Source organism: Gorilla gorilla, chromosome 19, assembly GCF_029281585.2.
Source record: "Gorilla gorilla gorilla isolate KB3781 chromosome 19, NHGRI_mGorGor1-v2.1_pri, whole genome shotgun sequence".
Taxonomy (NCBI): Eukaryota; Metazoa; Chordata; class Mammalia; order Primates; family Hominidae; genus Gorilla; species Gorilla gorilla.
The window spans coordinates 15,761,996-15,777,550 of NC_073243.2; the positions used below are offsets into that span (position 1 = coordinate 15,761,996).

Consider the following 15,555-nt stretch of genomic DNA (forward strand, 5'->3'; position numbering starts at 1 on the left):
CTGTGGGGTACGAGGATGATATTAGTCATCTGGTGGGGTCTGGAAGTGGCATCAAATCCACAGGACAACATGGAACCATTAGAGACTGGGGAACCGATGGTGAAAATCTGATTAACCACAGAACCAGTAGAGAACTGGCATCTACCTTGTCACATGGCAAAACTCCACCGCAATCCTCTCAGCCATGCACCACTCACGTGGAAACATGCGGCCGTATTTCTCCTCATAGTCCACAAGCTGGCGTTTTATCCAGGCGTAGCGTCTGTCGATTTTGTCCAGCCAGGCAACCTGGTGAAGGTGGAGATCAAAAGCCACCCCAGTGGTTAGAAGTAGAAATGGCAGTTTAAGTAAACAAGCAAAAGGGAACCAACCTCTGTATTTCTCATGGTTTTAAAGAATCTAGGCTACCTTTTTAACTTGATTTTTTACTTAAAAATTCAGAGGTTTTTGGCTGGGCACAGTGGCTCACGCCTATAATCCCAGCACTTTGGGAGGCCGACGTCGGCGGATCACCTGAGGTCAGTTCAAGACCAGCCTGACCAACATGGAGAAACCCCGTCTCTACTAAAAAATACAAAAATTAGCCCAGTGTGGTGACAGGCGCCTGTAATCCCAGCTACTTGGGAGGGGGAGGCAGGAGAATTGCTTGAACCCGGGAGGCAAGGTTGCAGTAAACTGAGATTGCACCACTGCGTTCCAGCCTGGGCAACAAGAGCGAAACTCCGTCTCACACACACACACACACAAAATCCAGAGGTTTTTAACCTGGGGTCCATGATTGGCCTTCAGGGGTCTATACATTTCCAGAAACTATATGCAGAATTTTATGCACAGGTGCATGTTTCTGAATTTCTCCAAAGGGTCAGTGACCTCAAAATGGTTAAGAACTATAAAGTCAGCCCCTAGGACTCACAGCTCAACAACCAACACTGTCGGACAGTCATGTAATACGAGGTCTAAATTAGTAGGCTTGACAGCACTCATGTTTCAATAAAATTCAAATGTTACATCTGATCTAATTTGGTCAATACTCACATCTTGGTTTTCTTGAAAAAGTACCAGATACTCTGACAGATGCTGTTTAATAAACTTTTTGATGATTTCCTGTTTGATCCTGGGGTCTAGAATATTAGCAACCAGACATGCATCTCGTAGAACATTGCTGGGTCCTCCTGGTCTCTAGTAAAACAAACATGCACCAGGTTAAAAGCCAGAAACAACCTTTAAACCTCATGGCTTCTCACAGCCACTACTTGTTGTCTCTATGCATTGTTAGTCTTACTCCTGCTCCTTTACACTCATTCTTTCTACTGTGGCTGGATCTGTCAGTTACCTGTTGCTCCTCGAGGATGGAATCCTTACACTCGTTTTACAGCAAGCGACAGAAAAACTACATTGTGAATCTGCAATGAGACATTTTGGGAAACGGGCAGTGATGATCACGGGAAATTTGACTTTCTGCAAACCAAAACTGAAAGAGATCTAAAAGTCAGAATGCCACTGGTCTCTGATGTCGCAAGATGCCGCTGAAGAGGCCTAAGAGTGGGAATGCCACCAGCCTCTCTCCTAAGATTTGGAATGCCACCAGCCTCACTCCACATGTGCCACTCTTCCCTGACTCCAGCCTCTGGGATTCCTGTTCTTAAAGTGCTATGTTTTTGCCAAACAGTGTGGTCTCCCTTAACACATAAAACCAGGTTCCAAGCCACGACATGTGTTTCACAATAGTGAACCACCTAGAAAGGCAGCCAAAGAGAAAATGCTGTGATACCGGCCTCCTGACCTGAGCGAACACCGGAAAGATACCAGGCGCCGTATTGACGCATCATGACGGGAAGGTCTTTGTTACCAAAAGCAATTCAATGACCAAAGTTTTGCTGAGACTTTCTTTACAGTACGTCACTGAGTGAACATGACTGGCTGAGTGGACTACAGTGGAAAGAACACTTGGAATCTACTCCTGGCTTGGCTAAAAAGCCATGCATGTAGCTTTGGAGCACTTACTCGGCCTCATATGAAAAATAATAGACTTTAGGTGATAAGTAAGGTTCTTCTAAATCTTTATTTTATTTTTTGTCAACTCTTTCCAATTCCATCCATCTCAACTGAAGTTCCACTGTTTCTAAAGTGTTATATAAGCTGCCTGAGACCTGAGTTTTTAAAATGTTGACTTACTCCATGCTGAGTGGTTTTTATGTCATCTGCTGAACACCCTAACTTCTCAATTCTCACTTCAGGATGAAAGTGACCTGATAGAGAAGTCACAGACGCCAAAACCTATGGGTTCACGGGTTCAGATTTTTTCATTTACAAAGAGTTTACTAGGTTGTGCCTTGGAAAAATTTTTAAAAATCTTCATTTCCATTTGTGAAATGGAAATAGTAACACAAGGCCTTTGAGAAAAGCCCATAGTCTTTAAAAAGAAAACTAGGCTGGCGCAGTGGCTCACGCCTGTAATCCCAGCACTTTGGGAGGCCAAGGCGGGCAGATCATGAGGTCAGGAGATCGAGATCCATCCTGGCTAACATGGTGAAACCCCATCTCTACTAAAAAAAAATACAAAAAAATTAGCCGGGCGTGGTGGCAGGTGCCTGTAGTCCTAGCTAGTCAGGAGGCTGAGGCAAGAGAATGGCATGAACTCAGAAGGTGGAGCTTGCAGTGAGCCGAGATCGCACCACTGCACTCCAGCCCGGGCAACGGAGCAAGACTCCATCTCAAAAAAAAAAAAAAGAAAAGAAAACTAAAAACAAAACAAAAAAAAACCACACACACACACACACACACACACACACACACACACACACGAAGTCATTATGCCAGAGAAAAGGGAGGCATGTTGTTAAAGAGAACCATTTTAATTTCATCTGCCTGGTAGAATCTGGGAAAAAAATATAAAGCAGGCCTCTTCTAAATAATAAAGATGTGCTTCATCCACATCTTCCTGAAACTTCCAGAAACTGAAATGGGTGGCCGGGCACGGTGGCTCATGCCTGTAATCCCAGCACTTTGGGAGGCTGAGGCGGGTGGATCACCTGAGGTTGGGAGTTCGAAACCATCCCGGCCAACATGGAGAAACCCCGTCTCTACTAAAAATACAAAAATTAGCCAGGTGTGGTGGCAGGTGCCTGTAATCCCAGCTATTTGGGAGGCTGAGGCAGGAATCACTTGAACCCAGGGGGCGGAGGTTGCAGTGGGCTGAGATCACACCATTGCACTCTAGCCTGGGCCAAAGAGTGAAACTCCGTAAAAAAAAAAAAAAAAAAAAAAAAAAACCTGAAATGGGCAGCTGAGTACACGTGAGGCTAACCTTGTCCTAAGAAGAGCCCATTGCTTCTCATGAGCGAATATCCTCACAATCCCTTTTTACTTCGACCTTCATTTTCCTCATGTAATAAATAGGACTAATGGCTTTCCAATATCTACTCCCTCCCTGCAGTTATATCAGATGACTAAGGAATATGAGGTTCTCCAAGGAAAGTGCTTTACAAATAAGCATCTGATTACTAGCAGACAGCCACAAAATGTGAAGACATTAAAATCAGGAGCGGGCTTCCTATAGAAAGTGATGGGCAAAAGCTGGGGCCACTACTCCCACTTACTTCCTACATTTCTTTTATGGAACACAAAGAAAAAATAATTAAGATATTTCCAGTTATTGAATTACAGAGCAGATGCAGGAAATGTTCCTTGGATCAGTAAATGAATGTATGTCCCCATCTCCACCCACTGAGTAGGGTGAGGCTCCTTGCCCCTAAGTGCTTCAGTATATTTCTGCCTTGAACAATTCTTTCTCTTGAAATAGCTCAAATAATAGAGAAAAAGTCTTGTATGGGTTCTTTCCTGTCCGACACATGCTAGGCGCTAAGATGGCATCTGCTACAGTTGGAAGGGTGGAGCTAAAAGCAGTTCCCCAAGCAGGATGGCAGCTTGTTACATGAGAAGTGCAACCAACAGCTCCCAAGTGAAATGCTGTGGGCTTTGCAGACACAACACAAACAGCTCTGCTACCAGAGAGAGCTCAAGGGCATGAATTCCGAAGAGCAGGCTTATGGTCAGTAACAGTGAGGCTCCTCACTGTATCACTCTGAGAGTTACATAAGATGGTGGATGCTCCACCCAGTTGTCTTTTCACCAAACCAAAACCAATAAGTTATGTAACAATCCCAAAAACACCACGGCATGAAGATTTCTTTTAAATACAGCCATGAGAAAAAAGGAATTGACAGGGCAGACAAGATAGACGGTTTGAGACCTACATCAAATTAAGCCCAAACAAATCCTCTCTTTCTGAGGCTGGGAGGAAATAGAGGAGGAACTGCCACCACCTAGGGACATTTAAAATCCAGGGTGGTCTCATTACCCTGAACCTGCAGCAGAAGGATTTGCAGCTGCCAGCGAGCATGACTGGAATGATAACCACATGGTGACTGGGGTGAGCGTGAGCTCAGCAAGGAAGGTGATCATCTCTAAAGACTGGGGAAACGCAAAGCAGTACCTTGGTGCCCTGGGAAGGAAACGCTTCTTCAAAATCTGCCAGGATTTGCTGTCCTAACTCAGTCTGTGCAGCCTTCACTCTGTGAGGAAGAGAGAACATATCATCACCTGGCATCATATCCTTATGTAACTACACATCGATCCACAGGGTCGGAAGGGCTGAAGTCTTTCGAGAAAGGCCAGGAAGGGTACAGAGACGTCCATGAGGTGAGAGGTCACATACTAGTTAAGTGACAGGTTGATGAGCAGGACCCAGGCATCCAAGGTATTCTCAGGGTGAATCTTCTATATCCCCAAAATTCTTCTAGGCCAACCCTTTACCTGAGGTCATATGTATTAATCTTTATACAATTCCACTGGGGGATAGTCATGCTGTGGGAAAATGTTATAGAATCACATCCACATCAAATATAAATCTAGCTGGGCGCAGTGGTTCACGCCTGGAATCCCAGCATGTGGGAAGCTGATGTGAGAGGGTCACTTGAGACCAGGATTTCAAAACCAGCCTGGGCAACATTAGAGAGATCCAGTCTCCACGAAAAACAAACTAAAATAAAAAGTACCCAGGTGCGGGGGCACACACTTGTACTCGGGAGGCTGCGGCGGGAGGATCTCTTGAGCCCAGGACTTTTGAACATACACTGAGCTATGATCACACCACAGCACTCCAGCCTGGGTGACAGAGGGAGACCTTGGCTCTAAAACAAAACACTAACAAACAACAACAAATAAATCCACTTTGGATTACTGGTGTAACTGCTGTCCTACTCCTTGGAGTACAGAATGGCAAGAGGGCTCCATCATGTTTTAGGGTGTTTTGTAAAAAATTATTATGGGTATATAATCATTATATATATATTTATGGGGTACCTGTGAAGTCTTGATACAGGCATACGACGTATAATGATCAAATCAGGGTAACTGGGGTATCCATCACCCCAAGTTATTTGTTACTTCTCCGTGTTAGGAACATTCCAATTCCAATCTTTTAGTTATTTTTAAATATACAATAAATTGTTAACCGTAGTCACCCTATTGTTCTACCAAATACTAGATCGTATCATTCTAACTGTATTTTTGTGCCCAGGAGCCATCCCAGTTACTCCCCGCCTCCCTGCTATGCCTCCCAGCCTCTGGGACCCAGCGTTCTACTCGCTATCTCCATGAGTTTACTTGTGAAAATGTTTAGCTCCCACATATGAGTAAGAACATGAGGAATCTGTCTTCCTGTGTCTGGCTTATTTCATTTCACATCACGTCCAGTTCGATCCATGCAGCTGCAGTGTTTTGGGTTTCCTGTTAACCCAGAAACCAACAAGCTCGTAAGTTTTTAAACAAATAAATGAAAAGAATGCTTTCTAAGGTAAAAACAAAAAGAGCCAAGTGACAAAATGAACTGCTAAAGGAAACTGAGGGCCACTGAGTGATCATTTAAGTTCAGAAGTTTGTGAATATGAAAACGGAACTGCAAGGAAAACCAGCTAGAAAGGGGAGGCCGGTACTCAACAGTGGCCGTGAGTGTACTAGGAGCTCAAGAACTGTGCGTGTACTTGAATGCAAGGGCAGAAAGGAGAAGCGGCTAGGATGGAAAGCCGCTATGGATCACACCCCACGATCAATCACGCCCCGCAATGGATCAGGCCCCGCAATCACGTCCCGCAATCGATCACACCCCACAATCGATCACACGCTCTGCATCTCCCACCAGCTGCCCGATGTTGGTGGCCACCGTGCACCGGCCAGCCTTGCAGAGCTAGAGTGGAACAAGACTCTCAGGCCCTGCTGGGCTTCCTGAGCCTGAGGCAAATACTGTCTGGTTGCTAAAAATGCCTTAAAAGAGCACACTTCCATTCTTGGTCTCCACCCTGTTCCTTCAGAATTAACTTTATGAAGTTTCTAGAAATAGCCAACAGCTCAAAACCACAATTTCTTTGGCTGCTAAGGAGTGTCTGGCAACCTGCTGAGATTTTTTTTTCAGATGAGGGGATAGGCATGACCCAAAACAATCTGTTTTTTCCGTGGCGTGGTTACAATTATACCTTATTCCAAATACTTTCCAAAGTTTTTCCAGTATCTTCAAAACTTTTAAAACCACTCTTAGAGGTGGGTTTGTACCCTTTTGAGTCAGTTTTCAAGGAGGCCAGAATGATCCAGATGAGGCTATTACTGGAATAGCCGCCACCTCCAGATTGGAATCAGGGCCATATGTCTAGAGCTGTCCAACAGACAATGGGAGACATTCCTTCAGTGTGAACTTTGACATGAGAGAAAAGAATAAAATTGTACTTCGGAGCTTCCTGTGATGCGCACACGAGGAGGCAGCACACAGCCTGCTGTGGTGCCAGGTCACAAGACAGCTTCCAGAGGCTCAGGCCCCCCCTGTTCCTACCCTCTTCTTGGAAGCACACAGACAGCACCAGTTCCCTCCTAAGCCACAGGGAACTTACAGTAGGAACTTTTCATGGTTAGAAGAGGAAGGAGTTCTCCTCACAGGGGAAGTCCCGCCGCTAGCCAGGGCACCCACAGTCACATTCTCAGGATTACTGGCCATCTCAATGACACTGATGGGCCCGGCTCTGCCCCTGGCCCGAACTATTTGCTACTCCATATTCTTGGTGACTCTGGAACTGAGGTGGCAGAAAGGAGAGCCTCTGGCCCAAACTATACCCTACTCTGAATTCTTGGTGACTCTGGAACTGAGGTGGCAGAAAGGAGAACCAGAGCCTGTGACAGCACCTGGTATCACCAGAGACAAAAAAGAGGAAAAATTACCAGTCTCTGATTTGTAGACTTCCTTGCTATGTTCTTCATTTCAATTTTTTTACATTAAATTATTATGTATACCTTTTTCTATTATTATACTTTCAGTTCTAGGGTACGTGTGCTTAATGTGCAGGTTCGTTACATATGTATACATGTGACATGTTGGTGTGCTGCACCCATTAACTCATCATTTACATTAGGTATATCTCCTAATGCTATCCCTCCCCCCTCCCCCGACCCCACAACAGGCCCCGGTGTGCGATGTTCCCCTTCCTGTGTCCAAATGTTCTCATTGTTCAATTCCCACCTATGAGTGAGAACATGCAGTGTTTGGTTTTTTGTCCTTGCAATAGTTTGCTGAGAATGATGGTTTCCAGCTTCATCTGTGTCCCTAAAAGGGACATGAACTCATCCTTTTTTATGGCTGCATAGTATTCCATGGTGCATATGTGCCACATTTTCTTAATCCACTCTATCATTGATGGACATTTGGGTTGGTTCCAAGTCGTTGCTATTGTGAATAGTGCCGCAATAAACATACGTGTGCATGTGTCTTTATAGCAGCATGATTTATAATCCTTTGGGTATATACCCAGTAATGGGATGGCTGGGTCAAATGGTATTTCTAGTTCTAGATGCTTGAGGAATCGCCACACTGTCTTCCACAATGGTTGAACTAGTTTACAGTCCCACCAACAGTGTAAAATTGTTCCTATTTCTCCACATCCTCTCCAGCACCTGTTGTTTCCTGACTTTTTAATGATCACCATTCTAACTGGTGTGAGATGGTATCTCATTGTGGTTTTGATTTGCATTTCTCTGATGGCCAGTGATGGTGAGCATTTTTTCATGTGTCTGTTGGCTGCATAAATGTCTTCTTTTGAGAGGCATCTGTTCATATCCTTCGCCCACTTCTTGATGGGGTTGTTTGTTTTTTTCTTGTAAATTTGTTTGAGTTATTTATAGATTCTGGATATTAGCCCTTCATCAGATGAGTAGATTGCAAAAATTTTCTCCCATTCTGTGGGTTGCCTGTTCACTCTGATGGTAGTTTCTTTTGCTGTGCAGAAGCTCTTTAGTTTAATTAGATCCCATTTGTCAATTTTGGCTTTTGTTGCCATTGCTTTAAGTGTTTTAGACATGAAGTCCTTGCCCATGCCTATGTCCTGAATGGTATTGCCTAGGTTTTCTTCTAGGGTTTTTATGGTTTTAGGTCTAACATTTAAGTCTTTAATCCATCTTGAATTAATTTTTGTATAAGATGTAAGGAAGGGATCCAGTTTCAGCTTTCTACATATGGCTAGCCAGTTTTCCCAGCACCATTTATTAAATAGGGAATCCTTTCCCCATTTCTTGTTTTTGTCAGGTTTGTCAAAGATCAGATGGTTGTAGATGTGTGGTATTATTACTGAGGGCTCTGTTCTGTTCCATTGATCTACATCTCTGTTTTGGTACCAGTACCATGCTGTTTTGGTTACTATAGCCTTGTAGTATAGTTTGAAGTCAGGTAGCATGATGCCTCCAGCTTTATTCTTTTGGCTTAAGATTGTCTTGGCAATGCGGGCCCTTTTTTGGTTCCATATGAACTTTAAAGTAGTTTTTTCCAATTCTGTGAAGAAAGTCATTGGTAGCTTGATGGGGACGGCACTGAATCTATGAATTACCTTGGGCAGTATGGCCATTTTCACGACATTGGTTCTTCCTAACCATGAGCATGGAATGTTCTTCCATTTGTTTGTATCCTCTTTTATTTCACTGAGCAGTGGTTTGTAGTTCTCCTTGAAGAGGTCCTTCACATCCCTTGTAAGTTGGATTCCTAGGATTCCCAAATTCCTAGTTGGATTTTATTCTCTTTGTAGCAATTGTGAATGGCAGTTCCTCATGATTCGGCTCTCTGTTTGTCTGTTATTGGTGTATAAGAATGCTTGTGATTTTTGCACATTGATTTTGTCTCCTGAGACTTTGCTGAAGTTGCTTATCAGCTTAAGGAGATTTTGGGCTGAAACGATGGGGTTTTCTAGATATACAATCATGTCGTCTGCAAACAGGGCCGATTTGACTTCCTCTTTTCCTAACTGAATACCCTTTATTTCCTTCTCCTGCCTAACTGCCCTGGCCAGAACTTCCAACACTATGTTGAATAGGAGTGGTGAGAGAGGGCATCCCTGTCTTGTGCCAGTTTTCAAAGGTAATGCTTCCAGTTTTTGCCCATTCAGTATGATATTGGCTGTGGGTTTGTCATAGATAGCTCTTATTATTTTGAGATATGTCCCATCAATACCTAATTTATTGAGAGTGTTTAGCATGAAGGGTTGTTGAATTTTGTCAAAGGCCTTTTCTGCATCTTTTGAGATAATCATGTGGTTTTTGTCTTTGGTTCTGTTTATGTGCTGGATTACATTTATTGATTTGCATATATTGAACCAGCCTTGCATCCCAGGGATGAAGCCCACTTGATCATGGTGGATAAGCTTTTTGATGTGCTGCTGGATTCGGTTTGCCAGTATTTTATTGAGGATTTTTGCATCAATGTTCATCAAGGATATTGGTCTAAAATTCTCTTTTTTGGTTGTGTCTCTGCCAGGCTTTGGTATCAGGATGATGCTGGTCTCATAAAATGAGTTAGGGAGGATTCCCTCTTTTTCTATTGATTGGAATAGTTTCAGAAGGAATGGTACCAGCTCCTCCTTGTACCTCTGGTAGAATTCGGCTGTGAATCTGTCTGGTCCTGGACTTTTTTTGGTTGGTAGGCTATTAATTATTGCCTCAATTTCAGAGCCTGTTATTGGTCTATTCAGGGATTCAACTTCTTCCTGGTTTAGTCTCGGGAGGGTGTATGTTTCCAGGAATTTATCCATTTCTTCTAGATTTTGTAGTTTATTTGCATACGGGTGTTTATAGTATTCTCTGATGGTAGTTTGTATTTCTGTGGGATCAGTGGTGATATCCCCTTTATCATTTTTTATTGCATCTATTTGATTCTTCTCTCTTTTCTTCTTTATTAGTCTTGCTAGCAGTCTATCAATTTTGTTGATCTTTTCAAAAAACCAGCTCCTGGATTCATTGATTTTTTGAAGGGTTTTTTATGTCTCTATCTCCCTCAGTTCTGCTCTGATCTTAGTTATTTCTTGCCTTCTGCAAGCTTTTGAATGTGTTTGCTCTTGCTTCTACAGTTATTTTAATTGTGATGTTAGGGTGTCAATTTTAGATCTTTTCTGCTTTCTCTTGTGGGCATTTAGTGCTATAAATTTCCCTCTACACACTGCTTTAAATGTGTCCCAGAGATTCTGGTATGTTGTGTCTTGTTCTCATTGGTTTCAAAGAACATCTTTATGTCTGCCTTCATTTCATTATGTACCCAGTAGTCATTCAGGAGCAGGTTGTTCAGTTTCCAGTAGTTCAGTGGTTTTGAGTGAGTTTCTTAATCCTGAGCTCTAGTTTGATTGCACTGTGGTCTGAGAGACAGCTTGCTATAATTTCTGTTCTTTTACATTTGCTGAGGAGTGCTTTACTTCCAACTATGTGATCAATTTTGGAATAAGTGCGATGTGGTGCTGAGAAGAATGTATATTCTGTTGATTTGGGGTGGAGAGTTCTGTAGATGTCTATTAGGTCCATTTGGTGCACAGCTAGTTCAATTCCTGGGTATTCTTGTTAACTTTCTGTCTCATTGATCTGTCTAATGTTGACAGTGGGGTGTTAAAGTCTCCCATTATTATTGTGTGGGAGTCTAAGTCTCTTTGTAGGTCTCTAAGGACTTACTTTATGAATCTGGGTGCTCCTGTATTGGGTGCATATATATTTAGGATAGTTAGCTCTTCTTGTTGAATTGATCCCTTTACCATTATGTAATGGCCTTCTTTGTCTCTTTTGATCTTTCTTGGTTTAAAGTCTCTTTTATGAGAGACTAGGATTGCAACCCCTGCCTTTTTTTGTTTTCCGTTTGCTTGGTAGATCTTCCTCCATCCCTTTATTTTGAGCCTATGTGTGTCTTTGCACGTGAGATGGGTCTCCTGAATACAGCACACTGATGGGTCTTGACTCTTGAGCCAATTTGCCAGTCTGTGTCTTTTAATTGGAGCATTTAGCCCATATACATTTAAGGTTAATATTGTTATGTGTGAATTTGATCCTGTCATTATAATGTTAGCTGGTTATTTTGCTCATTAATTGATGCAGTTTCTTCCTAGCATGGATGGTCTTTACAATTTGGCATGTTTTTGCAGTGGCTAGTACCGGTTGTTCCTTTCCATGTTTAGTGCTTCCTTCCAGAGCTCTTGTAGGGCAGGCCTGGTGGTGACAAAATCTCTCAGCATTTGCTTGTCTGTAAAGGATTTTATTTCTCCTTCACTTATGAAGCTTAGTTTGGCTGGATATGAAATTCTGGGTTGAAAATTCTTTTCTTCAAGAATGTTGAATATTGGCCCCCACTCTCTTCTGGCTTATAGAGTTTCTGCTGAAAGATCCGCTGTTGGTCTGATGGGCTTCCCTTTGGGGGTAACCCAACCTTTCTCTCTGACTGCCCTTAATATTTTTTTCCTTCATTTCAACTTTGGTGAATCTGACAGTTATGTGTCTTGGAATTGCTCTTCTCAAGGAATATCTTTGTGGTGTTCTCTGTATTTCCTGAATTTGAATGTTGGCCTGCCTTGCTAGGTTGGGGAAGTTCTCCTGAATAACATCCTGCAGAGTGTTTTCCAACTTGGTTCCATTCGCCCCATCACTTTCAGGTACACCAATCAGACGTAGATTTGGTCTTTTCACATAGTCCCGTATTTCTTGGAGGCTTTGTTCATTTCTTTTTACTCTTTATTCTCTAAACTTCTCTTCTTGCTTCATTTCATTCATTTGATCTTCAATCACTGATACCCTTTCTTCCAGTTGATCGAATTGGCTACTGAAGCTTGTGCGCTCGTCACATAGTTCTCGTGCCATGGTTTTCAGCTCCATCAGGTCATTTAAGGACTTCTCTAGACTGGTTATTCTAGTTAGCCATTCGTCTAATCTTTTTTCAAGGTTTTTAGCTTCTTTGTGATGGGTTCAAACTTCCTCCTTTAGCTCAGAGAAGTTTGATCATCTGAAGCCTTCTTCTCTCAACTCGTCAAAGTCATTCTCCGTCCAGCTTTGTTCCATTACTGGCGAGGTGCTTTGTTCCTTTGGTGGGGGAGAGGTGCTCTGATTTTTAGAATGTTCAGCTTTTCTGCTGTTTTTTCCCCATCTTTGGGGTTTTATCTACCTTTGGTTTTTGATGATGGTGACGTACAGATGGGGTTTTGGTGTGGATGTCCTTTCTGTTTGTTAGTTTTCCTTCTAACAGTCAGGACCCTCAGCTGCAGGTCTGTTGGAGTTTGCTGGAGGTCCACTCCAGATGCTGTTTGCCTGGGTATCAGCAGCGGAGGCTGCAGAATAGCAAATACTGCTGAAAAGCCAATGTTGCTGCCTGACTTCATCTCAGAGGGGTACGTGGCTGTGTGAGGTGTCAGTCTGCCCCTACTGGAGGGTGCCTCCCAGTTAGGCTACTCAGGGGTCAGGGACCCACTTGAGGAGGCAGTCTGTCCGTTCTTAGATCTCAAATTCCGTGCTGGGAGAACCACTACTCTCTTCAAAGCTGTCAGACAGGGACATTTAAGTCTGCAGAGGTTTCTGCTGCCTTTTGTTCGGCTATGCCCTGCCCCCAGAAGTGGAGTCTACAGAGGCAGGCAGGCCTCCTTAAGCTGTGCTGGGCTCCATCCAGTTCCAGCTTCCTGGCCACTTTGTTTACCTACTCAAGCCTCAGCAATGGCGGGCGCCCCTCCCCCAGCCTTGCTGCCGCCTTGCAGTTTAATCTCAGACTGCCGTGCTAGCAATGAGCAAGTCTCCGTGGGTGTGGGACCCTCCGAGCCAGGCACGGGATATAATCTCCTGGTGTGCCGTTTGCTAAGACTGCTGGAAAAGCGCAGTATTAGGGTGGGAGTGACCCAATTTTCCAGGTGCCGTCTGTCACAGCTTTGCTTGTCTATGAAAGGGAATTCCCTGACCCCTTGCGCTTCCCGGGTGACGCGATGCCCTGCCCTGCTTCGGCTCACGTTTGGTGGGCTGCACCCACTGTCCTGCACCCACTGTCCAACAAGCCCTAGTGAGATGAACCTGGTAACTCAGTGGGAAATGCAGAAATCACCTGTCTTCTGCGTCGTTCAAGCTGGGAGCTGTAGACTGGAGCTGTTCCTATTCAGCCATCTTAGAACCACCTATGTCGCCATGTTCTTCATTTTCAAAGTCACCTCTTCAGATAGGCTGGACCTGGCTATGTTACTAGTGAGCCGCATAATCACAAGTCACTTCCTCTCCGTGGGTCACAACTTTGAATAGCTGTGAAATAAGAAGGTGGGGCTAGCGGCCCATACTAGATGATTCTGTGTCCTCTCCAGTACTGATTATTCCACAACACCCATCTTACGGTGCTAACTGGCTTTACAGGTGGCTAGAGGTTAGATGTATGCTTAATCCTGGAGCAGAAGGATACGCATATAAATGTCAATGTTTCTAACAGCAGTTTTTTTCTTTTTTTTTTTTTTGAGACGAAGTCTCACTCTTGTCTCCCAGGCTGGAGTGCAATGGTATAATCTCGGCTCACTGCAACCTCCGCCTCCTGGGTTGAAGGGATTCTCCTGCCTCAGCTTCCCAAGTAGCTGGGATTACAGGCGCCTGCCACCACGCCTGGCTAATTTTTTGTATTTTTAGTAGAGACAGGGTTTCACCATGTTGGCCAGGCTGGTCTCGAACTCCTGATCTCAGGTGATCCGCCCGCCTCGGCCTCCCAAAGTGCTGGGATTACAGGTGTGAGTCACTGCACCCAGCCTCTACCAACAGCAGTTTGTGAAGTGGCTATCAATGAATCAGATAAAGCAACCATTCCCTTACAGACATCACTGATGGTATCTATAGACCCAAACCTCAATCCCATGCATTTTCAGGGTGAGATGTGAATTGCAGTCTTTATAAGCAATTGCTTAAATAGGATTCTAGAAAGAAGTCAACAGACTTGAAAGAATGTATCTTTGGCCTCATTCCTTTAAACTCCTTCCTCTTCTAACCATGAAAAGTTCCCACTACAAAGAGGTAGCTCAACTGATAACTGTCAGCAAAGCACATATATGTCCCGAACTACCAAGATTTCCTAGTCGTTCCTTTCTTTTCAGACTGGAGTACAGTGGTGCATTTGTGGCTCGCTGCAGCCTCAACCTGCCAGGATCAAGTGATCCTCCCTTCTCTCAGCCTCCTGAGTAGCTGGGACTATAGGTGTGCACCTCCACATCCAGCTAATTCTTGTATTTTTTGTAGAGATGGAGTTTTGCCATGTTGCCCAGGCTGGTCTCAAACTCCTGGGCTCAAGCGATCTGCCCACTTCAGCCTCCCAAAGTGCTAGGATTACAGGCGTGAGCCACCATGCCCAACTGATTTCCTAGCCATTCTTGTGAAAGTCCGCCTACAACTCATAGAGAACAGGGAAAACAAAAATTCCTCCTGGCATCCAAGTAAGTTCAGCCTGTTGCATGGTGGCAACCCCAAATGGGTCACTCTTCAGAAACAAAAGATTCATTGTGCTGCCCAGAAAGGAAAGTCAACCAGGTGGTTTCTGGCATCCTCCATGCCACGTGACTGCAGGGCTGTTCCAAGGCGCCCTTTCCTAAAGGTGTTCTCAGCTTTTCATAAGGGGGAGTCGCAGACAGACAGCAAATTATGAACATTGTTCAGATATCTGTGGATAAAGTAGCCCTGAGACTTTTGTTACCTTGTGAGTGACAGTCCCAAAGAAAACACCCCCAACAGTTCCCAAATAAATATACCGCCCTCCCAAACCACAGTCTTCTAAACAGCATGGTTAATTAGTCAAATGCTACAGTTCCAAACAGACACCATAAAGAGTCTCAGCCTAGAATCTTGAGTGACCCCATGAGACACTTCTGAGATCACCAAGGATAACACTCATACTTGGCAACCGAGGACAACACTCATACTTGGAAAGTGAGGACAACACTCACACTTGCAAAGCGAGGACAACACTCATACTTGGAAACCGAGGACAACACTCATACTTGGAAACCAAGGACAACACTCATACTTGGAAAGCGAGGACAACACTCATACTTGGCAACCGAGGACAACACTCATACTTGGAAAGCAAGGACAACACCCATACTTGGAAAGCGAGGACAACACCCATACTTGGAAAGCGAGGACAACACCCATACTTGGAAAGCGAGGACAACACCCATACTTGGAAAGCGAGGACAACACTCATACTTCGAAAGCGAGGAC

The 15,555-nt window shown here is 44.1% G+C and overlaps 1 protein-coding gene across 5 annotated transcripts in view; it reads right to left on the reverse strand.

The window, feature by feature from the left end:
• The window catches only part of VPS53 (VPS53 subunit of GARP complex), a 200,504-nt gene that overhangs the window by 105,081 nt on the left and 79,868 nt on the right, over positions 1–15,555 (reverse strand). For all 5 annotated transcript variants that reach the window (XM_031003546.3, XM_055367078.2, XM_004058206.5 and 2 more), the window contains 3 exons: positions 4,496–4,574; positions 1,036–1,179; positions 146–288 (listed from right to left, as the gene is read on the reverse strand). In XM_031003546.3, coding sequence (XP_030859406.1) covers positions 146–288; positions 1,036–1,179; positions 4,496–4,574 — 366 coding nt within the window. The remainder of the gene's footprint in view (positions 1–145; positions 289–1,035; positions 1,180–4,495; positions 4,575–15,555) is intronic.